The sequence below is a fragment of the Patiria miniata genome, unplaced genomic scaffold (genome assembly GCF_015706575.1).
Source record: "Patiria miniata isolate m_02_andy unplaced genomic scaffold, ASM1570657v1 HiC_scaffold_27, whole genome shotgun sequence".
In the NCBI taxonomy this organism is placed as follows: Eukaryota; Metazoa; Echinodermata; class Asteroidea; order Valvatida; family Asterinidae; genus Patiria; species Patiria miniata.
Genome location: NW_024037066.1, coordinates 5,376,058 through 5,401,433, shown reverse-complemented (window position 1 = coordinate 5,401,433; position 25,376 = coordinate 5,376,058). Strand labels below are relative to the sequence as shown.

Genomic DNA, 25,376 nt, shown 5'->3' with positions numbered 1-25,376 from the left:
GGCCGATCAGCGTTGGAAATTGATACAAAAATACCACTTTTCTTGAAAATGACAGTATACCAAGTGCCATAATTTTACAGGATGCTTTAGACTGTCATTTACCAACATCCTGTTAAGGTATTTCGCAAAAACTTGATAGTTTTATTTTTCGTTGTTTGCAAATGTTGTATATTCCCTTTAAATTGGAGTTGGAAGAAAAACACAAAATGTCACAAAATAGATAACGTGAATTTGAAAAAGAAAAATATACCTCGGACAGAAAAAAAGAAAATGAGCATTGGTCGGTATAAGACTCGAACTGACGACCCTCGGGTTATTAGCGCGATGCTCTACCTACTGAGCTAACCGTCCACACAAGCTGTCAAGTAAAGACCTTTCTAATTTTATAGGGCCAAGTTCGCGCAAGGACTATAGTTGACCAATGGTTAACTAAACGTTTGCCCGAACTCTGTCTAGTCGACGGTGGTTGACTACGCTAGTCGACTATTTGGAACCAGCCTACTGGGGTTGGTTGCTTCGCTGGTAACCAATAGCCGCGCGCATTCATAACGATAGCAGAGAGCCAGGATCCAGAAGTTTGCGATGACATTTTGACCAGCGTTTGACTAGAGACGTTCGCACGTTGCTATCAGTGCGCAGGCGTAAGGTACGTCACAAATCAACCACTAGTCGACTAATGGTCCTTGCCCCAACTTGGCCATATTTTTCCAGAATAGTCATCATAACGCCGTCCATAGGTAGGAAAAGGGCATGTTTGGGAATTACTTTGTAGCTTCGTACACAATTTTGTATTTCCAACAATCACATAATATTTTCGTAATTTTAAATAACTAGTCTTCATTTTTGCAGTGCTGGACCTTCCATAGTTTGGCAACCCGTGGTTGGCAAAATGTGCATGAATAATTTATGTATTTTAAGCATAATATGCAAATTAGTACCCGCTATTATCTGAAATGTAATATCTTTATCCCATCTCCACAGAACTTTGTCCAATTGTATATAAAACGAGGTATCTAAACCCATGGATCAACACATTCATTGAAGCCATGCATAATGTTCAAATTAGCATCTGTCATTAAAAATATAACTTATCTAAATTTCCTCATGAATTTACTCAATACTATCAAATGAGTGCCGAACAAGACCCATATTTGCAGGGTCACTTATTAAATTGAAGCTACCTACATGTACATACTGAAAAAAAGTAATATATTTAATGCAAAAATACGCAGATAAGCTGTATCATTTTCTTTTTAAACACAGTGTTTCCTAAATATCTTGATCTTTTGTTAGGAGACACACAATTAGCCTACACCACAAAATGCGTGTTAATGAAACTGACAGACATTTATTAAGTTTGGCCAAAATCAAATTTATTTTCTTCAATCTTCATTTATTTCAAAAAGAAAAGAAAAAGACGTGCTTCTATGGGGTCCCCTACGGGGACATTAGGCAAGGGTGAACCTATTGGGATGGTTGGTGTTGTCTAACAAACAACCAAACACCCCAACAAAGGAAAGACAAACAAACAAACAAACAAAAACGAAAGTGAAGTGGAAGTCTTCACCTGATACGTTTAATGCTGATTTTATTTTTATTTTCTCGTTTTTAATAACTTATAAATTGGTCACTCTACACTATTGTATGCTCCCAAGCTTATTTTATAAATAAAGCACACCGGAACAAATTAATAAACAAATAATTAAATAAATAAATAAATACAACATCATTCCTGGATTGTCTCACGCAATTCGTGGTAAAGTGAAATAATCGCACACTGTGCATTATTGGGAATATCGGAATAAAATGGTCTGACTTTAGCAGATGGAATGTTCAACAATCACATCAATACATATAAATATTAATTAAATAAATAGGTAAAAATAATATTTTAACAAGACGAACTCAAAGCGATTATAATCATAAAAGCAACAAGAATAATTTCAACAAATAATGGCATAAACTCACGATCTACGCGCGCATTTTGAGGCTCAGTAAGTTGCGCATGGTTCGGCTTTTGAATAAATAAATTAATTAAATATATTTACAAATGGCGTAGAACTCCTCCACCCATACAAATTATTATTCTGGCGGAAAGAAATTGGTTAACTAAAAGATAAGGTATGGAAGTCCAGCCACAAAATCTCTCAGATGAAATAAATGGGCAAATTAAACAAAAAGACAGAAATTAGATTAAAAGCGGACAATTACAAAAATTTATATAAAAATAAAATTGGAAAATAAAGTTTAAAAATTGCCAAATGAATGATGACACGGGTAAGAGTCAATACTATTCACAAAAAAAGCATACATTGCGCTTGATGTTTCACCCACTAAGTGGTAATCCAATGTATGTTTTTGCCCATTAATATGTCACGCATTAATGAGAACCTTTGTCATGGCCCATTTTTCATTGAGCGTCTTTGAAGAAAATTTTACCTGTAGCAACTTTACGATCAGAAGTTTATGTGCAAAAGAAATAATCATGTGTTTGGGCACGAGTCGGCCATATTAAATTCAAAGCGAGGTAAACTCTTCTTTTTTGGAACTTTCGAGCAGAAATGAAAGCAATGAAACAATTTTTAATACCAGTCTGCTCTGATGAATAATTTGAAATTTGTGAGGAAACAAAAGTACCCTCATGTTTGAAGCCACACTTCAAAAAAATTGAAAGTGGGGCCTGGCAAGCAAATCAAGCATAAAATAGTCTGGCACCAGCCCATTCCAGTGTTTGCAATTTATAAAATAGAATCTGAGAATTCGGTCGAACATGGCTTTCTCGTGCAAAGGACCCATTATTATTACCCTCCAGACTTTCCTCCCATTCTTAAAAAAAATGATTGGTTCTCATTTATTTGCCAATGCTCATCAAATTCTCGCGAGATTTCATTGTCGATGAATGGTTGTTAGTTCTGCGGGATCTTGGAGGCGGTGTGGTCCGGGTGATGGAACGTGAGCGGCTGCTGGGTCTGCTGACCGACGGGCGGGACAGCGCCCGCTGGCGGGCGGTGGCGGGCGCTCTTTTGGTGAGCACGGAGGCCGGCCAGCTGTGAGTAGGCGCTGTGGCACACGTTGCATCTGTAGGGCTTCTCGCCTATTTGACGTGAAAACAGACGTCAACAACAGCAGGTAAATACACTGCAATAACTTTGTTTTTCGCCGTCTAATATAAAAATACCTGTGTTCCTTTTTTATGGATTCAAGCCCAATTTATGCGAAGATATCGATCGATGATTTTGACAGCGTTCACCGTCCAATTTCGGCAGAACACGGCAACCTCGGTTTCCAATTTTGTTCACGAAAGTGGGCAAAAAAGGAGACATTTTCTTGGTGTTATCAGAGATGTAGAAAATCGGGGGTTTATGTTTTCATTCGTTCCAACACAATACATTGTTGGTAAATTGTAAACACGGTCGGCAAGAAATGCCAAAACACTATATTGCTGTAAGCTTTTAATTGAGAACACCGTTTCAAATGGTAATAAAGTTTAATTTTCGATGAACTGACCCTTACATCGACATTGTTTGACCGACCAATTCATATTCCAAAATTTTCGACTGATCTGAACGAAAATTCAATCAACAACAGAGCAAATTGTTGACCGACCGTCCACCACCTTTATACGTCCGATCGACGGTTCAACTGACGACAGAAAGTCAATGACCCTAAAGTTACAAAATAGACCGGCTTGACAAAAAGGAACCGGCAAGGCAATATGCAGCGTCCGGATAATTCAATCAAACTGGCCGGTATTAATAGTATTATTTTTTTGTGGATCACCACATTTCCATTTGTGTATCAGCCAAATTCCAATTGTACCTGTGTGGAGACGCACGTGGTTTCGCAGCGTGGATGACTGGCTGAAACGTCGGTGGCAAAACTTGCAGACGAAGGGCTTGTCCAGGGTGTGAATGCGCATGTGCGAGCGCAGGTTGCTGCGGGAGTTGAAACCCCGACGACACACCACGCAATGCAGGCGGCCGGCAGAGTTGGACGGGTGCTCGGTGCTGGCCAGGTCGTCTTTCATGGTACGATAGAAAGAAAAATGGAGTATTAACCTCGGTTCTTATACTCGTGCTCTTCAGTAAAAATCCAGTTAAATTTTCTCCTTACGATTTTTCAAATAAATGTTTAACTTTTGACGAAACCTTCCCTAAAATAGGCTTTCATTTTTGGATGTTTTTCCGCCTCTAACTCACAAAAAGATCAACCGAAATTATTGTAGGGCAGCAAATTATTCGAAATTTTATTTCATAACTTAGCCCTATTTACTATAAACTTGGAGGATTTTTTTTCATTCTATGTCTCATTCAAAAGTGAATAACTTTGGAATAGAATAACACCAATTTAAGAATAAAATCTGTTTTTGTAGGGAAACTTGAAATAGCACATTACTTCATCCACGAAAAAAAGTTCAGTAAGGAAAAATAACTGTCTCGAATCGTTAATAACTCGCTCAATTTTCTAAGGTCTAACTTACCGGAGCCAGCGATCTTGACGCTACTGTTGCTGCCCTTGTGTTCCGGAGACGTAAGGCCGATGGGAATGCTGTTCATAAAGAGATCGTAGGCCGCACCGTAGTACACGAAGAGCTCTTGATCGGGTGGGATCGTCTGTAAAGAGCAGAGAAAATGAAGCGTTGAATGAAGAGGTTGGTTGGTATCAAAAACGGCAAACGTACTGGGCGTGGCCACGGGTTCATTGGAATGCCATTGTGAAATTTTGCGACGTCATGGTTCAAGTGCTTTGAATTTTAACGCTAACGTTTTGAGACGTCCATTCGGTTTGCATCCGCATTCAGCATGCATTATGAACCGAACGTCTTTAAATTTGGGCGTAGTTCTGTCATCAATTTTGTAATTTTTCGGAATTTTCGAAAACAAGTTGGTAACATTTTAGAAAATATACAAAACTGCTGAATGATAAAGTCAATCCTAAGTGTAATTTAAGCGCGCCAAAAAAAAATCGTTTAATGGTTTCTGCGGTTGTTATTTTGTCGCGACAAAATTCTGGATATCGGCACTGAGGCCAAAAAAAAAGTCTCCGGTTTCTGGTATGCGCGCGCGTCGCCGTAGCCATGCGCGTCGGCAAAATGAAAAAGTTTTTTTTTCAGTAAAAGATGATGTCTCAAAACCGCCAAACTCACTGGTTTGACTGGAATTCTGCTGCAGCACAGTTTAAACGTGTTTTTAGATGGGGGTATGATCGAGAATAAGCTTTATGTGGACTCTCTGGACTCCCGTACATTTTGCACTAAGTTTAGTCGGGCACCATTTGCAGTCATCAGCCGACATGTGAAGCAAAAAAGTCAGGTAAAAAAAAAAAAAATCCGCGTCGCCGCACCACTTTTTGGGCAAGCTCCATACCAGAAACCGGAGACTTTTTTTTTTTGGCCTAAAAGATTTAATGACAGATTGTCAACAATCCAGAGAAAAAGAAAATTGAAACAATATCTGATACAAATGTAGGATTGCCCCATAATTTCGTCTGACCTTAACGGCTCGATAGTAGATATCAGAGCCGGTCTGGAAGACTTCAAGATTCTGTTCCTGGTCGTTGCGGGCGCAATTGACGTAACACATCCAGGTCTGGAGGGTCTCGTCCGAGGCATCTACGAAGTGACTGACCCGACCCTGGTCATCAAACACCTGCGAGGTCAAAGGCGAAAGGTCAAACATAAAGACAAACAATCACAACCTCGTTCCCCATGGGTACGATCTTGCTGCGCCATGTTGTTTCCCATCATGCCTTGCGCGATGGAACGCGCACGCGCCCATGGAGTCGAGGCTGAAACCATTGATCTCCATATACACAGACTGGATAGGACATCGCGCCGTGTTTGTGCACGAATGCGCGGCCGAACAATGGCGGCGCGTTTACTGTCAGACGGGTAAACGCGCATCGTGCTTTCACTTTATTTACTTTGGAAAATGGATTGTTTAGTGAAATTGTTCTTACAGGAGGGAGTTCAAGCGCTCCTCCAAAACAATCTTAAAAAAAAACCCTGAACGATGAAGAGTTACCCTCCAAACAGCTTTTCCACACTTTCTTGATATACACTTTCTTATTATGCATTTTCGAAATTCAAGAACCCAGTTTCCTTTTCCCTTATTTTTTTTTAAATCCCTTCCCCTCCCAAAAATGATTGTAAGTAAATTGCCATTTCATTTTTGGCACATTGGTCATTAGAGCACACTGAATTACTCCATCAACGAAATGAATAATTGTATTAATAATATGCTGAAATGACATCATATTTTTTAACTGAACACTCACACGAGAAATTGTATGGAGATTCATTCAAATGATTGATATATTTATTAAAAAACGTGAACATCAACCAATTACAATCTAAAAGGTAACAAAAACCTTAATTTTACAAAGTAATCAGTAAAAACTTCTTCCCGTCCCTAGATTGATCAGGGAATGACATCGTTTACCTCTTTGTAATATTGTGTGAAAGGAGATGAATCACAAACCAAAATAGTTCTATACTAATTTTGTCAAAGAATAATTCAAGCTACGCACGGTCTTGCAATTAAATGTGTAGCTATACTTCTGAAAATAAATATAATTACTTGTAAGTGTAATGGGAATCGTTTTTGAGCGAATTTGACGGTGCTTATGGCTATAGCTAGTAATCTTATGTAACGGCGTACACAACATAATTTCAAACCGTAAAAGTACTCATTGCTTTCTTCACCATACAAACTGTCAATAATGTGACGGTCATCTTGGGAGCTTATAAAAATACTTGCGTTGAACTCCACAACTTCTTTCCAAAACCAAAAGCAATCAATGTTAACAGTTCCACATCGTAAAAATTGATTAAGTCAAACGCTCAGATGCTTATCACATCGCATGTTCCATTCAGTGGATGATACAGTCGATTCCATCCCTCCGTGAAGTTCTCCATTTTCGTCCGGCTCGGTCCTGCAGCATGGTGGTTTTTGCTATATGGCTTTGCTGAAGTTCTTTGTTGATATGAAGGTCAATCGGCCAGTTGTGCAGTAAGTTAGCATAAACCATCTCCTCGGTTTCTCTTTATAAAGAAAAATAATAGAAACATTTCGGTAGGCGTTAAGCCAAGGCAGACATAATTCAATCAGATTTTGCATATAAAAGTTATTCGAATAAACTATCTTAAACAAGTCAACTTTTGTTCATTGCCATTGCCGGGTCAATCATGCACGTTTAGGCCTATGTCTTTTAAAGAAAAATGATGCCGACCACTGAGCATGACAGGCCTAGATCGCATGGAATTTGAACAGAATATCTCGCTAGCTACCACACAGGCCCGTCCCCTCAAACTCAGAGCGACATAATTCGCTTTGTCATTCCCATGTTCATATTCCTCCATGCCATGTTGTATAGGCCTCGTTAAAAAACAACTTACTTGCGAATAATAGTCCTATTCTTCAACGCTCCTTACTTCCCGACTCCAGCAATCTAATGCTGCGCACACCTTGACTATACTCCTCGTCGAGTTTGATCAATTTAGATCTCTGTTTCTTGTATTCTTTCAAAAATGACAAAGAAACCGAAGAAAACCCAACTTCATTTTTTAATCCTCCGTTCGAAAGTGTACACAACTCGAATGCGAAATTGCGTTCTTTACCCTTTTCAAAAAACGCGCGCGCGGACGCACGTTCGTACGCGATGTCCTATCCAGTCTGTGTATATGGAGATCAATGGCTGAAACAATCAAGATGAAGCAGTGTCCGAAATACTTGGCTGCGGCTGGAAATTACACACGCGCCTATGGAAGCGGCTGCGGCTACTTCCCATGGACCAGTGTGTTATATCAGCCGTAGCCATGTAATTCGGACAAAGCCTGACATGAACAAGTACAGTTTGCGTATTGGTGCATTTTGGGCGTGGCACCTAAGGGTGCCTATATACGAATAAGCTAATATAGTGCAGATGGGGTGTGTTTCTCTTCGGTTCAAACATTCATTTTCCCCATAGTAAAGCGTGAGCGGGGAATTTCTGAATTCATTTCAAGAGCTCTCAGTACGGGGGCGTTCACGAACGACAGGTTCGACTGTCATTTATCAGTACAGCGCCCTCATGCGACAATAAAACTTTCGGTCAAACGCGGTGCGGCGTTCGCTCGTACCCCCCGCCCTGCCTGCAAACAGGACGCTTGGAAGGGCTGATGAATTCATGCACTGATTGGATAGATTTTGCGTGAGCTGTGACCTGCAAGCCGTTACGGCCGCGGCCTTGCAAGGTTTCAAACGGCCGTTAAGACTGATTCATTACTCTTTTATTCCAATTAATAAATGCTTTTGTTTCGTTGAAAAGCATCATAATGTAGGAAAATCTGTAATTCATAGGCCTATCTGTGTTGTAAATTTGCGATTCCCGTCACTTGCTCAGGCTCCGTTTCTAATTCACGAAGGGTCACTGATTGCATTATGCGACGCTCAAACTTTGTCCACATTGTCCGCAATAAAAAAGAAATCACATCCGGTATGGCATGTACATGTGTTTCTATGGGAAGTTTTCGGATAGCGTAAGTGCGCGCATTGTCTAACTGCAGTCTTGAACAGCTGCAGTCAGATGCTTTATATATAGGTCATAGGTCACTTCCTTCACAAAATGCTGTGAAGCTCATCAGCTCTTCCCATTGCCCTGGTTGCAGGGCAGGGGGTAAGAGCAAAGGTGCGGCGTTTCAAGTAGAGTGAACACAGTAGACATTTTGGAAGGAGAAAGAACACTGGTCACGAATTTCCCGGGCTATAATAGAGAGCATTCATGCAAACGTATTTAAAGTTGTCATACTGATGTCAAGTTTTATGGTATAGAAACGTTGAATGAGCGTATTGAGATGTAGATTACATAAGGTGGTTGTAAAATAAAACAGTCATACTTTCCCCCAGCTGACTACAGCTAGGGTCAGCTGGATGCCAGTTGGACTTTTTTTCCCAGTCTTATAAATGAGACTGTTTTCAGAGTCTGTATCCCAATAATCTTACACTTAATAACAGTTTATCAACAAACAGACAAACAAGCAGTCACGACCAACACACCTCCCACATGAACTGATTATCCCTGTCGGTTGCCACCTCGTGAGGGCGCACTATCCGTCCCGTGTAGGGGCCCATCTCCGTGCCCTCCTTGATCCAGTCCGTGGAGAACACGCCGATGGCTGAGCCAGGCAGCGACGACGGGCAGAGGGAGACCTGGGGTGGCATGGGCATACCTGGCGGTAAAATAAAATAAAAATACACGGACTTTACATATACACAGTTCAAATTTCGCTGGCGATTTCCAACCTCGGTCCCGTGGTGTCGATCGCAGTACGCTTCCTTTTATCTGCTCTCTCAGTTGGAAACGAGTTTGAAAACCAAGAAAGCCTTGGTGACGAGGTTGGGTGACCTCTTATTTCTCATCCCGCGAGTTGGATACATTTTGTACAGCGATTGACCCGGGGTCAGCACTTCCGTGTGCGCATGATTTTGTGTGCGCACAAAATGAAGGTATATTGTTATGGTCAGTGGCCTACCAACAGTGCTTTGCGACACTTTCGTTTCCTTCACAGAGAGGAAGAAGATTAGCCTTCACCAGGGGGACAGGGTGTTTGGGATGAGCGAAAGTTTCGATTTGTAGATTGTTTAGGGCGAAAAAAGCCTCTTCTTTAAAGTTATAACGACGCTGTAAAAATGGTCTTGTGACACAACTCAGCCCAAAATACTGAAACGAATTTGACTGATGGTACAAAAACATAAAAACGCTAAAAACCAAAACTTGTAACAAAACAAAGTTGTTATCAAAGTAGTTTGTCGGTGTTTTTATGTATACGGCCTTGTATCACGAAAAAAAGTAGTCTGTTGTGTTTTTGTAAGTCTAATACAGACGAATCCCAAATTGACATTGAAACCTATGCTCTCAGTGCTAAGCCATTGTATGAATTGAGGATCTACTCCTCTCAACAATAGACAGCACTGAGGACTTCGGCTTCACTTGAAATTCCATGTATGAAGTCGTGGAACCAGAGCAGTATATAGACCTTATTCAAGAGGAAGCCATTTTCGATCGTGTTCCCCGAATCTGTTCTATAAATTGTAAACTGTTCAATGGGATGGTGCCAGACTATTTTATGATTGGAGTGCGTTCCAACCCTCACTTTGTTTTAAATGTGGCTTAAAGTATTAGGGTATGTTTAATCACTATTTTACATTATTCATCAGAGCAGACTGGTATTAAATTGTAACGAACTTTTATTTCATTGCTGGGATTTCTACTCGCATGTTCCAAAAATGAAGAGCTTTCAATTTAAAATACATCGACAACTTCAACAATTTGTCAAGCTCGTCTTCACACAGCCCAGCGCTAGGACGTCTTCACACATGAATTAACGATATTCCAGTAACCCACTGATTTCCAAACCAATTCCACGCCCACAAAGAAGAAAAGACGCAAAAAAATAACACGTAATATTGGCATAAGGCCTTAAACTAACTGTCAATTGAGAACGAAAGAAAGTTTCCATGGAATCATTTTGGGGGAATATTTTGTGCTTCAGTGACCACGGTCTCAGAAGAAAAGAAACGCAGCGAAAACAGCCGCGGGCTGCGCGTGTTACGAGACCAGCGGACGGAGCGGTGGCGAACAGAGGGGGGTACAAATCCACCGGTGGCCAGGGCTCTCGTAAGGCAGTGGATAGGTCACGGTAAAGGGGCTCCCCGTGTGCGGAATTCATGCGCGTTGTGTTGGGTGGATTATCAGTCTGGTGACGGTATAGTGGTAGGCACTCGTTATACTTGTGCCCTCCAGCATTAAAACCCTGGTTCTGACCGCAACAGAAGAGCGAGCCAAAAAAAAAGATGATTAATTCATTTTTAATTACGCGTGCACACTCGGCGAATATCACCCCTCGCGCAGGGGAAATGCCTCATTAGCATGCAGTGGCTCTTGGGGAGTTGGGTGGGCACGGGGGAACTCCTGTATCGTGTTATTTGTTCACAGTTTCTCGTTAAAATTCAAGTGGTCAGTTGGAAACGTGTGGTTTACTTTCGTGCCTGTTATCGTTGACACAATGAAACACACCATTCCGAAATGTTTGAAACAACGGGCGTTGCCTGGTCATAGTGATCTTAATCGGGATCCTGATTGTCAAAATCTGTTTTGATTATTGAAAGTTACAGAATAGTTATCTGCAGTATAAAGGGGTAGGCTAAGTGTCCCTAGTGCAATTATAGCAAATTTAGTTTTGATGAGTATAAGCGCAGTGAGGAGCAGCGAATTCGGGGAATACTTCCCATGAACCACACATCTGTCTCCCGATCTCTGCTGTCAAACCTCAACAGATTTTTGTTCTAGTGGAAGTTCATCAGTGAAAACGCAAACACTGAACTCACAGATGCACTGTACGGCTGACACTAAGAATCGGAAGCATTTGGTTGAAATGAGATAAGTCTACCAATCACCATGCATGGAATGATCGTGAACAGTAGGAGACAGGAATATGTTGATCTTGCTACGCTACAGATCCCCCCCACACATGCCTATATTCATCACGTCTCTGCATTTGCAGAGTTGACACGATGATGTCTAAGTAGGCCTACACCATGACAAAAGTTTAAGGCGATAAACCTTTATCATGCTACCACATTTCAGTCATTGTTACCTGTATCCAATAACAGTACTGAATGATAATGTTTTTGCGCAAAATGGAACCAGACTATTTTCCCTTCCAGCCTCGCTTTGGTTGCATTGATTTGAATGGGGAAAAAATCATGATGGCCGCAACATGATAATGGTCTGCAGTCAAGAAATCATTCGTCGCAAGGGGGCGCTTTTATGGCACCCCACCTTTTTGATAATTATCTCGGTAAAACGTTTTGGTACCATATTTGGGTTGATTCACCCCTATCTCAACGAACCCGTTTCTGCTCATGGCAATTCCATGATCAAAAACGGCTCCCAAATCACAGAAAGAAAGGAAAAGGATAATATTTCAGACGTCTGCGATATTAAGCAGGAGGTCCGTCGTGGGTTCGAGTCCCACCCGAGTGACTTTTTTCCCTCACAATCATAGAAATATAGAAATACGTCGGTGAAGGGAAAAACGTAATATTGAAAGGGATAAATACTCATTTCATTTCTCTTTCTCGCCATAATCATTGACCAAAAAAAATGTTTCTTTCTCCTCGATCGAGAGAAATTGTGCCAATCCAATTCCCCAAATGACCCCAGTGAAGTCACGAGTGACACTTTGGACTTCAAGAGCCCTGATCAAATCTAGCACGGTGCAAATCAATCACATATTGTCTGTTATTCACTGCATGCCAAATGGAGTAAAATATAACAATGATAATTAACCGTCTCTTTCCAAAATTGATCTGATCATCAATGTTTGTTTTGTGCAAACTTCTACTTTTGTCTCGACGGACTTTGTTGCCTTGTTGTTACTCCATATAGGGCGGTCAACAATAGAATCTAAAGTTATGAACTCTAGCCAATATGTGTCAATGAATTCGGGGGGGGGGGAGGCGCTATGGTAATGAACCATTCGTGTGATAAGTGAGTGAATTATTACAGAATTCTGGTCTGGTAAATTCTGTCCTTTTCTTCCAGGTACCCGTAACTTTAATGCGAATCGTTAACTTTAACACTCAAGCTACACTCCGTAGGAAAATATGCGGGTAGCTCAGCAATAATTAATCATATAATAGAGAATCATGAAAATACAATGAGAACAAATTACGAATTTCCGATAACATCTGTTTTTATTTTTAGTGTTATCAATAACTTTTTTTTAACGGCTGCAAGGATGCTGGCATATCCCTGGCCCCGGGCATTGCACACTGTGTTAAACACCATTCTTTAGATTTTGAGCACTTTTGTTGCTTCAAACGAAACCAAAAATGCACCAATGACAAATGTCTACTCTACCTTTAAATATAACACTTCAAGACCAAGACAAAAGTTACGCCTGAATTTCTTTTTGTCCAACAAAATTTAGAAAAACTGGAGACTATAAGAAATTTGTTCTGTCCACTGAAGTTGTATCCTTAACAAAAACTAACCACTGAACCAAACTCCGTACTTCTACCTAAACAATCACTGAGTGCAAACATGCAAACCAGGAAAGATGATACCATGATCCAACTTTAGAAGCTAAACGATTGCCACTTATCGCAGGTGAAGACAAGTTGATTCCCCAACGAAAACATCGGGATTGTGGCGTCTTTTGCTTAGGGGGATCCGTATTCTTTTATACCAAATGTTAATGGGGGTGAGCGCAATAACTGTGTTTTAGTCCACTCCGGAAAAAGTGACTGAATGTTCCGACCAATAAGTTTATCACAGTTAAAGATAAACCGTCCGTGTTCAACAGAGATACCCCCAAATATAATATATTGCTATTTCCAGCAATACAAAGTAGTTACTTTTTGAATGTGACATTAAGCATTTTTAAAGCAATTCTCCTTAAAACAAAAGTGGAAAATTAATTAGGAGATACAAATTCGAATTTGTCGAAGAGCAATGACAGTACATATTTAAATCCAAGGGGCACGGGAGCACGTATGGTGGACTAGCGGTACATGATGCGATTGTGTCTTGCCAGCGGGGACGAAGGCGCGAGAGACGGCCGGGCGAAAGAAGCGTTTAACCCCGTCCAGTCGTCAGGTTTCCTCGGACGAGCGCCCACGGGAAATTTGACCATCGTATAAAAACAAAAAGATGACGAAAGCTTGTATCGCTGAGAGATGGGTGAAGGTGACATGCAGGGTGTAGTTGGTGCTACCCCTGCTAATGTTAGCTTCCAGTCTACACAAAATTTTCCAGAAAAAATATGATTTACGGTATAATGATACTTTCAAAAAGAGGAAATGTTTGGATCGCTGTTCGCATTGAGAAAAGACTAATGTAAATGCGTCATGGCTTACTACGGGTCGACCTATAGAATGTACGCTCTTAGCCTAATACTGTTACGCACAACCTATTCTATTCTTCGTCGAACGGCAGTCTATCATTCTCGATCAAAGTGCACAGCATTTTAAAAAACAATTGATACGCAACTGTTTAGATCTGAAGCACATCGTGGTCACAGTTGTGTTTCTGCTGGTATACGTAATCAACATAAAGCATGTTCATTTATCTAGGTTAGTAAAGCAAGTGGTACTTCTCTATAATTATTAAAATGAAACATTTTTTTAGAAGGTAGGAGGTAAATTACTCACCTTCGGACGCAAGCACTCTTCCAGTCATAAAACTCTTCTTTGTTCTCAAACTCCCAACAATATTATTTTTTAAGAGGTCTTTGTTTCTTGCCTTCCCCCAATAAAATACCGCATCACTACAGCCAACGTAATAATAACAATACACCACTCGGGTCAAGGAAATATATTTTCCATCTCAATTTTGAAACAACACCGCAGGGGGACCAAAGACGGATAATAAGTGGTGACTTTTTGTAACACGTATTAGCCCAAGGTTTATCCACCCTGTTGTATAGAGGGGCAAGAAAGCGACGCTAAATAGACTGGAGCTGCAATTGATAACAATTTTAATTATGTTACATGTCCCGGGGTACGTACGCACTTGTAAAAAGCGCCGTGGGTTGATTCCGGCTATAATATGTTCAACTGTAGCTAGTTAACCAAATGATGTGGAAATGGAGTGATTTGTCGCAGATATTATTGTTATTATTATGATTTTGTTCGGATTATTTTTTACGAGGGGTCTTTGACTGCCTGGTCAGGGCTTAATTCCCGGAGATCCGGCCTGGCAGGCCTGTATCGTTCTGTGAAGGAGGAGGTGGGGGACCTTGGGGGAATTTGGCTGGAAGATAGGCTCAAAAAGATCGCTGTCATGTTGAGTTCCCGTCCGTTGGTCGTAAGCTGGGGTATTATGGCCAGTCTAGGTTAGGCGTTTGTATTATATCGCGCGTGATACAGGGGATTGGGCCTGTTGCCCCCGAGTTACGCTATATATAATTTTTGTTTAGTGGGTTTTTTTTTCAATTGAAAAACTGGCTAATTTTGAGGAATATTATAACCACCCATTTTTTGAGAGGGGTGGGGGGGGGGCGATGGAGAAGTGTTCTAACAAAGGGAAGAAACTTTTCTTCCAATTGCTTGTTGTTTGCAACCTGTATATAAAATATGGCTCCTATGCATACTTTGGGTATAGAGAATTTGCTTGGAGTTCAATACATTTGAATCATAACACAAAATTGTTTGATATGACCACAAATGGACTGAGAAGTGTTCATAATTCTTTATTGGACACATTTCACGCGTAATTGTTTATGGTGAACAGCAAGCCAATTTCAAACACATTTACTTCCATTCTTTCAAAGCATCATTATAATTCTGGCCTGTACCTGATGCTTCACAATACAATATTTAAATCTTTTCTCTGGACCTTTGTTTCAGAGAAAAAAATGCTGAAAGTGAAGCTGAGTGGGCAAAGTCCCCCCCCCCCTGCCCACTCGACCCGAGTTGACCCCCACGTCTCGATTGTGACCGAGCATTCTTATATAAAGCCTACACGATCTCCCCCTTTGCTCCAATAAATTGAAGACAGTTGACAATGACAAAACGTCTTACGGCAAACCCCTATTAAATCCAATCATTTTGTTTTCACCAATAAAAGTTTAATTCGATCAAGTTTGGGGCTCGCGTATCCGCAGTGCGGGTCTGTGGAGACCTGGGTCCGGGGAAAGAAAGAAAGAAAAGTGAGGAAAATCTAGAAGTTTAATAAAAGTCGTGCTGAGAAGGCAAAGTCCAACTACCTGAGGCACTGCGTTCCAATTACCATGTTCAGTCCTGCATGCTGGGCCCCAAAACAAGCCCCCAAAATGACTTGTAGTATCATAACACCGGATCAATATAACACCGCGTGGCGTGAGAACATGTGTATCATTATATCCTATAGTTAGGGTTTTTGTTTTTGGAGAGAGTATGATCGGATAAGCCTCACCAGCCAACAAAGAACTGATCCCTACTTGCTTTGTACAGCTCCCAGAGGCGAAGGAGATATTGTTGCTTTTAGCCGGATTTTCTTGTTTTTCAAATGATGCCGACCGCTAATCATCTCTAAGGCATATTGTTTTTAGAGCGCACGCGTCCCCAGAAAAAAAAATCCCGCGCCCCCCCACAGGGGTCGAATTTTTAAGAGGAAAACACCCACCAAGTTTTTGCTGAAAGTGTGTCGTGTTATCTCGATTCTTGGGTTAAGATCGGACAAGTCACAGACAATTTAAACTTGGAGAAGCCTCCGGCCAAAGTGTGATGTCATTTCCTTTTTACCGAGAGTGAAGACCTATCTCCAAACTTGATTGTTCTTCTTAGAGCTCAAATCAAAGTTTTCTGGCGAGCCTGGTTGAAGTAAGGGTTTGAAAGGTTTTTTTTTTTTATCTCGCTTTAAGGAAAATCTACAAAGTGGAGGATAGACGCGGCCAACGTATGCTACACTGACGCATAGAGCATCGTGTACGATAAAGCAACCACAACGGTCATAAGTGATCCCGGTAAGTTGAAACAAATTGCCATTTCTTTGGTGTAAATTCGGGACTCCCAGTTTATGATGATACCGATTTTTAGAACGGTTCATGTGCAGGATTGCTCATAATTCGCCCTACAGCTTACAGATGGTAATGAGTTTAATGAACCTCTTAGGAAGGTTTTAAAGACCTTGTATATGATCTTACAGCGATTGTCCTGAAACTGCTCACCAAGTAAAAAGTAATTAATTCAGAGACGGAATTCAGAGACGGAGTTCAGAGACGAACTCAGTGCGACCTTCCCATTTCATGCAATTGACAAACCAAACATTAATCTTCGTCAAAAGCTGCATTCGCCATACTCATCGAACCATTGCGAAAAACATGCCTTTTTTGTGAAGAAAAAAAACCCTTTAGAAACTGGTGATTAGTCTAAAGCCAGACAGTGGAACAACACAAGCAGAGGTCACGGTTGTCTGATTGCTATGGTTAATGATCCTCAGAATTACAAATTGTTGTGTTCCGCCTTTGTTTCATTCAGTGGCGTATTTGGGGGGGGGGTGCAAAAGGGGGGGGGGCTTGACCCCCGACCGACATTTGCCTTGTTTTAAATTTCTGCTCAGGAAATGAAAGCACCAGCTTTATTAAAACACATGACGCGGGTGTGAATCACTGTTTTGGGTAAGTTGTTCTGGTATCATCCTACGACTAGAACTAACCAAAAGAGAGTGATATAAGTTGGTGATGTTACGCTCCAACTGTGCCCCAAACTACAATTGGGACAGTCCAAACTATAGTTGGAGTAGTCCCAACTACATAACGATCCCAGCTAGTTGCTGGGATCGTCCCAACAGTATTTCAGAACTGACTAAAATGATCTAAGTCTGGCCTGCAGTCAGAAATCTTCACGACCGATATATATGTCAATACCACTAAAGCAAAACTCTTAAAACAACATCGTTAAAATATCGACCACGATATGGACTGAGGTCATCAGTAAAACCACTTCTACGTATAAGTACGTTTGTGAAGTTAGCTATCGACTAAATTATTGCTCCATGTGACACTTATAATGCACCATATATTTTAAAAGTTAGGATGTCATCTTTTCTCTAGTTCTTGAGAACTGACTGAAACTTTCGCTCCAGTTCTTGAGAACTCTCGCTCTAGTTCTTGAGAACTAACTGAAACTTTCGCTTCAGCAGGGGCGTAGCACGGTCATTTTTATTGGGGGGGGGGTAATTTTGTTTTAAAAGGGCACTTGCACACCCCGTTGTGAAATGTAGACAGGTTTTTTTCTCCGGACACTTGGCCTCCGTAAAATCAGAAAGCGGGGGGGGGGGGGGGGGGGGGGGGGGGGGGGGGGGGGGGGGGGGGGGGGGTCGATGTCGTACTGTCGGGGTTTTAGAATAATGGGGGGGGGGGGGGAAAGAATCGGTCATGCGTTCACAGCCCGACCATCGTGGAGTTGAACCCGGCTGGTTTTACATGGTTGATATCGGTTGAATAGAACTTTACCATTTGGAGGATTATCGTGCCTTATTATACCTTTCTTTATTGTTCATTTTTGGTTTTGTGAGGGTACCGTCAAAGCTTGTCGGTTAAACCGTTTTATAAAACGGTTTAACCGTTTACCCGACAAACTTTTACGGTACCCTCATAAAACCAAAAATTGAACAATAACGAAAGGTATAATAACCCCGTGCAGATGGTGTCTAGGTAATAGAAACCCAACATTTTCCTCAAAGTTGACAACAAGAGGACTAGGCCTATAGTGTTGTATCTTCAAACCAGGCTAAATGCTTTGTGAATTTGAACATAAAAAAACCCCAAAACTAGCGATGTAAACGTGCAAATTATAATGCCATAGAGAATAAGTTGTGCAAAAAGTTATTAACCCAACAAACACCTCTCAAATTAAAGGGACATTACAGCCTGGAATACGCCCAATTGGGCTACAATTGCCATCCGATCCTGTAGGGCAACAAGAGACTACAGCAGTTATCATAAGTTTTTCGGGACAGGAAAATCCTTCGATTTTATTGGCTGCTGACTCAGCAACTGACCGGGAGTTCAGCAAGAACTTCAGTTATAAAGAGTTTTGCGTGTGTATACAAAGACGGTAAGACCGAGTGTAGTCGTTTGGCACGTGAAAAATCATAACGAAGATAAAAGTCCCATCGCTTGTTGTTTTTTCTGACGCGAGAGGGCGCTGTTGTAACGCATTTAAGCGGATTCGTGATTTTGAAAAGAGAGAGTAGGAACGAAATGGGACGAACTAGAAAAAGGCGACAAGCACAAAATAAAATCGTTTATTTTCGTACGCTGGAACGATGATGTCATCAACTATTTTTTTTTTATATTCAACAAGTCATTTTTAATATGAACCAAAACAGCCATTACTCACATCACCATACATCAGGCCTGTGTGCCAGTATGCAGATCTTTCAAAAGAAAAATACTTCGCTCGCCTGGCCGCCTGTGCGTTTGTGACAATAAAGGTGTTTATTTTTTACATCGTAGCAAAAACAATGCAATTATCACCCATACAATTTCTCTTTGACGTAACCCCATAATTCTGATTTCAACACTTGTACCTTCTTTAACCCCTCATTTGTTAACACTTCCAACCCTGCCCCCAATCAAATGTGGTACCCCTTGTATACCTCTTGCAGCGACGATTTCAGAAGGCATTCGGTGATTATTTCACAGTCTCAGAAACGTGAATGGCACCTCCTGACCTCCGTACTTTTATTCTCCAAAGGTGAGAAGGCATTCGTTTGCAACGCGCGCGCGCAGCGAAAATATAAATTGACAGTGAAATACACCCCTGAATATTAAAAAAAACCCGTCTATTTAGGATTAAGAGGAAAATAAACTGAAAACGTTCTTCTTACACAGTGTGTTGGGGGGAAAATGTCCTTTTTTAGCCACCATACATTAAACAAAATGGGGGGGGGGGGGTAACAACGGTGTCCGACACTTTGTCTAGTATGCAACCCATTATTCTTTAAGGCGAAACATCAATTGGAAGTCGTAGAAATGTGGATGCTGATTTTTAGTTCAGCTGATTGTGTGCATTCTTGAACTCGTATCATTTTGCATCACTGGACATCGTGACCGACACTCTCCCATGGAAGACAGCACAATACGACACGCCTGGAAACGACCCCACCTTTTATGGTCACCTTACCAAGAAATTGAAATAAAATTTAAGCGATATGTAGCACTTTTTCTTCTTTGAATCTTTTCATAGATCTCAGGTTTCCACTTTTCCTAAAGAGAAAGGGCAGAGAACAGACAGAGATGTTTCGTCTTATGGATACAAAAAAAAACTCCCCCAGCCCCGTATATCGAAAAACAAACCATTCACCCAGTCACGGTGGGCTGAATCGAACCCAAATAAACAGTCTATCACACCCCAACGGCTTCCACTGCCACGAGAAGAAGCATTCTCCGCTACTATTCAATCGCCACAGTGTTTAATAAAACAAGACAAAACAAAAAGCTCCTCCCACTTCTGACAAATTTTCTTTCTTTGTCGAGCATAATACAATGTTCTCTAGACACTTTTTTTGTTCTCTCTCTCTCTTTTGAGTGTATAATTATGAAAAGAGGACAAAAGCCTGGCTCCGGAAACATTCCAGCTGTTATTATTTGTCCGCTGCCAGGCCAATCATTAAGCGGTAATCTAATAGGTTTAATTTTTTATGATGTTATGAACTGGGTGTGTGCACTATTAGATAATATGGCGAGCTCTCTCACCTCTTTTCTAACCCTCTCTCGGGGTTCGAAGGAAGTTAGGACACGGGGTAAAAAAAGTACGATGGCCAGCCCCGTGTTTAATGCCGAGTCTCGTCTCGTAATAAACCTTAAACGCGGTATTAACACCAATGTGATATTTTGTTATTGTCATTTAATTTTTTTTTTCATAAAGGATTATGTTTTATCTGGAGGAGGCCTATGCGAGGTGCACTGTACGGGGTTTAAAATATAGTCCGTGAGTGCGGGCGGTTTTAATAGCGGAAAAGGATTGTACGCACGTGGTTCGGCGCGAGTCGGATAGTAAATCAAGCTTAGTTTGCTTTCCCGTATACGAATCGCAAACGCTTTGGGACGCATGTAGAAACTAGGGGCGGATCCCGTTTGGCTGCGGGGGGTAGTCGGGGGGGGGGGGGGAGCAGGCATGTTATATTTGTCAGCATGATTTTCCTTCTTTTGCGGCCCAAGGTAGATGGTTAAGCCTCCTATCCTTCAATCGAAACGATCGAGTTTTTACTTCAGCTTCGACTGAAGTGGTTCTTTTTTTCAGAATTTTTCAATCTAAAATGAGAGTGATTATCACTCTAAAACTTCTAGTCCCTAATTTCACTCTTTGGAATTAAGAGAGGAACTCCTTAGAAACTGTAAGGTAAGTGTGCGAGGAGGAATTTTGAGGGTATTACGGGAAGAAAAGAGAAAATACGATGAGGAGACAAAATTGAAAGACATCGTAAGTGTGGATGAGCGATGGGAGATGGTTAGCGGTTGAGAGATAAAAACAACTTGATTTCTTTCTGATTACGTTCTTCAGTTTACGATCACTCTCCATTTCCCCTTCCCTTCATTATTGATTTGCTCAATGCTGTTCCTACATTCCATCGTCACCTTCACCCAAAATCACCACCATATTCACCGCAACGACCGCCAACGTCCCAATCACAACCAAGAAACTCACCATCACCATCCATTCTCACTACAATAATCTTCCGCTTCTACATCTTAAATTCAAGACAACCACACCAGAAGAAACAGTTGCGATAAAAGTGGGAAATTTGAAGAGAAAAAAAACTACGACATTAAGTTCAAATCTAGGTGCAAAATAATAATACCAGAAAGAGAATAGTAAATGAGACAGTTTGGAAGGATGGAGGTGTTGGAGGGGGGATTTTGGAGGTAAAGATTAAAGAAAAGACCTTCAAAACGCAATAAACATTGAACATACACATATACAAATTTGGCCTTTAAGTTAAACAAAGCGTGTAACGTGATGTACCGGTACACAGAACAAAATGGCAGAGACCTGTTACGTGTTTCTGAGATTATTTTCTGTTCCCTCAAATTTTCAATTTTGTTTTCTTCCACTATAAAAATATTTATTTCGAAGGCTGTACGCTCACCAGTGAAGAAATCTTCTTGGAATTAAAACGAGTTTCATACATTGGAAATCAGAAATGTTGTTTATAATAGTGTGTGTGTTTGCAAGGCAAATTTATCATTTTCATCAAATCGTTGTGGAGATGGATAAATCAGTGCACCACTTTCAACTTTCAAGGCTCAATGCATGACGTTTGCAATAACATCTGGACTAAACAAATCTTGAACACAATATCGTGGAGGCAAAGACAACTTAAACGGCGGTAACTTCTAAGCAGAAAGTAATTAACTTGCAACCAACAACTCAAGACGGTGGTCGATACCAAAACAGCGATTTCTTCGACTCTTCTGGCGAAGATTACGTCCCAAAAATATATATGTCTATCCAAGGCATTACACCGGACTGCATTGTGCCGTAAAAATTAAAATTTAACAGAAACAGTATCACCGACTATTGTGCTTGTTGCTCCTATATCGCGATCACAAAAGCCCCGGCCGTGTCGGCCTCGTGCCGGTGTGATTAGGCCAGACGCAACGCTTCGATTGGACTCCGAGTGTGAACTTGCATTTGTTTTTATTTTTTTTTATTTTCATATATTTTTTTTTTAATTTTAGGGCGCATGTGCAATATCCCCATATCATCAATCTCAAATCACATAGAAAACGCAGGGGACGACTGAGGAGTACGGTTCATGTGACCACAGAATAGGTCTTGATTTGTTGTCCAGTTGAGACTATGAGGAGGATTGTCCGTGGTGTGTTTTATCGACTGACAACTTCCCTGCATGCAATGCGAGAAATACCGTGCTACCATTGGACACTCTCTGACGCGCCTTTGGGGGTATACGCAGTATGGCGGGCAAACTGGGACGTGAGGGAAAAACACGTGTGGCTATCTTATAGATCAGCTATACTCATCGCAAGGAAAGCAGTTTTAAATTAAAGGTTTTTTTTTACTGTCGGGCGCAACAGCCACGCGAAATTACTTTTTGATATGAAACTTGAAGTGTCCTGAAGACAAATTGAATTAAAATGTGCGTGCCAAGGATATTTCTTGCCCGCATATTGATCAATCCGAGGGTCGAATCTGCCCCCTGCTGAATTAGAAAGAAAGTCTTCAATCTGCTTCTTTTCAGCCGAAAATAATTATTTCAATCTGGACTAATGAAAATGCATAATTTAACGGGGGCGATTTTTCCCCCTATTCGGCAACACTTTCAAAACTACGATTACATTATGGGCCCCAGCAAGCGGGGAAGTCAATTTAACGCTAATAACGGCGGAACAAAGTATCATTGCTAATCTGTTGTGAAAGTGGCAAATGGCCCAGAACAAAACGGTGGTCATGTTTTGCCCCCCTCGACAATATGTGACAGACGGGGGACCCCAGCTATTCCACAAGGCATACCTGCTGGTGACACAGACACAAGAAACCAAGACGATAATGTGCAAGTCAAGGATTTTTTTCCAGGCAGCAGACGAGCCCCTATGTTTACCCAGGGACACAAGGGGCGGGAGAAACCGTTTAATTTCTACTTTTTCATCCATTCGGTGACATGCTTGTAAATTGCTTGTTATCACAATGTTGTACTTGGCCACTCGAAACAAAACCGAGGGCTCGCTTTCGCGTGACATATGGGGGATGCTGAGGGGACCGTCTGTCACGCGCACAGCGCAACTCGCCACAGACCTGTTGAACAACATAAGATTGGAGTTGCCGCAGACCTGAAACCAATCCCTTGACTGGGTTGCATAGCGTGTGCACCGGCACTGAGACACCGAAACCACTTACAGAACTGATATCCCCATCCTTATTTCCAGACAACAACAACAAAAAGTAGGGTAAACGGAGAGAAACCTTCGTCACCTGGTATTTGATTCTGCCAGAGCAGACGTGTACCAGACAAAAAAATAACACAAATGAAAGTGACGCGAGTTGGTCGCGACTAGGTGTCGTAAAACTTTACGGCACGAAGGAGTAGCAGCATGAAACGTAGTCACTGATCTTGCCATGCTCCCTGTACTCAGGGGGACTCAAGACGAGACGACACCGCTCTCAGACAAAGACTTCTTAACTATACCGTGTGGAAACCCGGACCAACAAAATATCAAAATGGAAAAGAAGTGGAAAGAAAAAGACATCTATATCGAGTCAACTGAAACACCGCATGTTATGTTTATCGGTCCACGGTGGGGCTCTCGTTAAAAATGTATTAGCCTTGTCCGAAGCCGGCGATTCAATTAGAGCGGAGATCAAGAAAACAGGGGAGAGAAGAGGAGGCGATCCATCAAAAACCACTCAAACGGAGAGAACGGCATGCGCTCCCGTGATGTACAGACACTTGCACGCTCTCCCTGGGACCCTTCCAATTTTATTTTTCGGGAGCGGGCGGTAGCGGGCTTCATGTAGCGCGGATGAAACGGGAGCATCTGTTGAAGAGGCATCGGGACGCTTACCTGGGCTGACAGTAGCCCATTTCAAAGGCAATTTAGGGGAGAGATGGGGTGATTTGGAGACCCTTTAGCCGTGATTGAACATTACTCAATTTATGCTGTGATTTCAAATCAACATTAGAAGAGAAAAAAGTCGCTTTCAAAAACATTCGACCGTACATTTGGTAAACTTTGTTTTTCAGCTTCGAGTAACATTGGAGCCAATGAATACGCACAAACATTAATATAACATGGTACTCATGAGGTTATGCTAATGAGTATGACGTCATAATGTGCCAATGTTCTTGTGCAACATCGGAATATGGATATTTAACGCACGCGGAAACTGCCCTTTAAGATGCATTGCGAGTGTTTCGCTCAAAAATAAAACCGAAGTATTTTTTCTCTTTTCGGGTGTAAAAAGAGTGCCGAAAATGCCGAAAAATGGCAAACATGGTGCTCATCCGACACTCGGCCATATTTTAAAAACTTGGGCGAGACCCCCCTCGAAGCTGAACCCCCCTGCGAGAGGGGTACTATACGCGGTGGACAGGTGAAACACTCAGCGCGCTCATGCTTAAAACCTCCAAACTCGCGCCAGGATAAATTTTCCTACGAAAATTTGCTGTTGCTTACCGTTTGCCAAATGAATGCCGAAACTTCTCGGAAAGTTTGCAAACTTTTTCAAAGGATGACAATCGGTGTATTGTTCCATGTGTCGGACTCCTTCAATCGCGAAACCGCCTTGTTAACTACCCGCTTCGCTATGCGCGCTTTGCGAAGTTCGAGACACAGAAAACATTTTTTTTTTTAGCATGAAAGTTTAAAATTGCAAAAGAAAAATGGCGCCTACCCTTTTTCCGTTCCAGAAGTTCAGCCGCAGCGGTCTTGCTGTCCCGAGTCAGCCCCTGGCCCAGCACATTGCACCACTTTCCGTAGAGAGCATTGCGCAAAATCTCAGGACTGATGTAGTCGTGTGGGAGTAGGGCCTGGTCCATGACAGCTGGCGGTTGACGATTTCACCCCGAGCAGGTGAAGGGAAAAAACCCGACTGTCACTTCTATCTGCCGCAATCACTTGTTTATATAGAAAATTTTCCCTGGCCGAGCAGGGATCGCCCATTCAAGTAGCAGTCGGGGATAATGAGCGGCAAATATGGCTCTAACAACCGAGGAAATGCAGCTTGGTTGACAATCACGGCCCCGGCGAACAAAGGGCTCTGTTTTGCCGATTGAACATAATAAGTGTCTCTGATGATTATTATGTGCCCTATCACCGGCCTGGGCATTTAATAGTGCATTTCCAGCGGGTCGGGTACACTTGACAACTCGCCCATGCACCTGCA

At 41.7% G+C, this 25,376-nt stretch overlaps 1 protein-coding gene across 1 annotated transcript; it reads right to left on the bottom strand.

The window, feature by feature from the left end:
* Positions 1-1,554: 1,554 nt before the first annotated feature.
* Positions 1,555-25,091, bottom strand: LOC119734527 (PR domain zinc finger protein 12-like). The gene is made up of 6 exons (XM_038208061.1): positions 24,885-25,091; positions 9,036-9,208; positions 5,493-5,648; positions 4,481-4,613; positions 3,820-4,020; positions 1,555-3,094 (listed from the first exon to the last, which is right to left on the bottom strand). The coding sequence occupies exons 1-6, from the start codon at positions 25,027-25,029 to the stop codon at positions 2,907-2,909; spliced, it is 996 nt and encodes a 331-aa protein (XP_038063989.1). The 5' UTR covers positions 25,030-25,091; the 3' UTR covers positions 1,555-2,906.
* Between the last annotated feature and the right edge of the window lie 285 nt (positions 25,092-25,376).

Excerpts from the sequence above, each read along its gene's own strand:
- LOC119734527 (XM_038208061.1), bottom strand. The coding sequence starts at position 25,029 with ATGGACCAGGCCCTACTCCCACACGACTACATCAGTCCTGAGATTTTG. Across the intron at positions 4,614-5,492 it reads TCTACTATCGAGCCGTTAAG|ACGATCCCACCCGATCAAGA; the intron begins GTCAGACGAAAT and ends TGCTCTTTACAG. Across the intron at positions 4,021-4,480 it reads CGTCAAGATCGCTGGCTCCG|ACGACCTGGCCAGCACCGAG; the intron begins GTAAGTTAGACC and ends GTACCATGAAAG.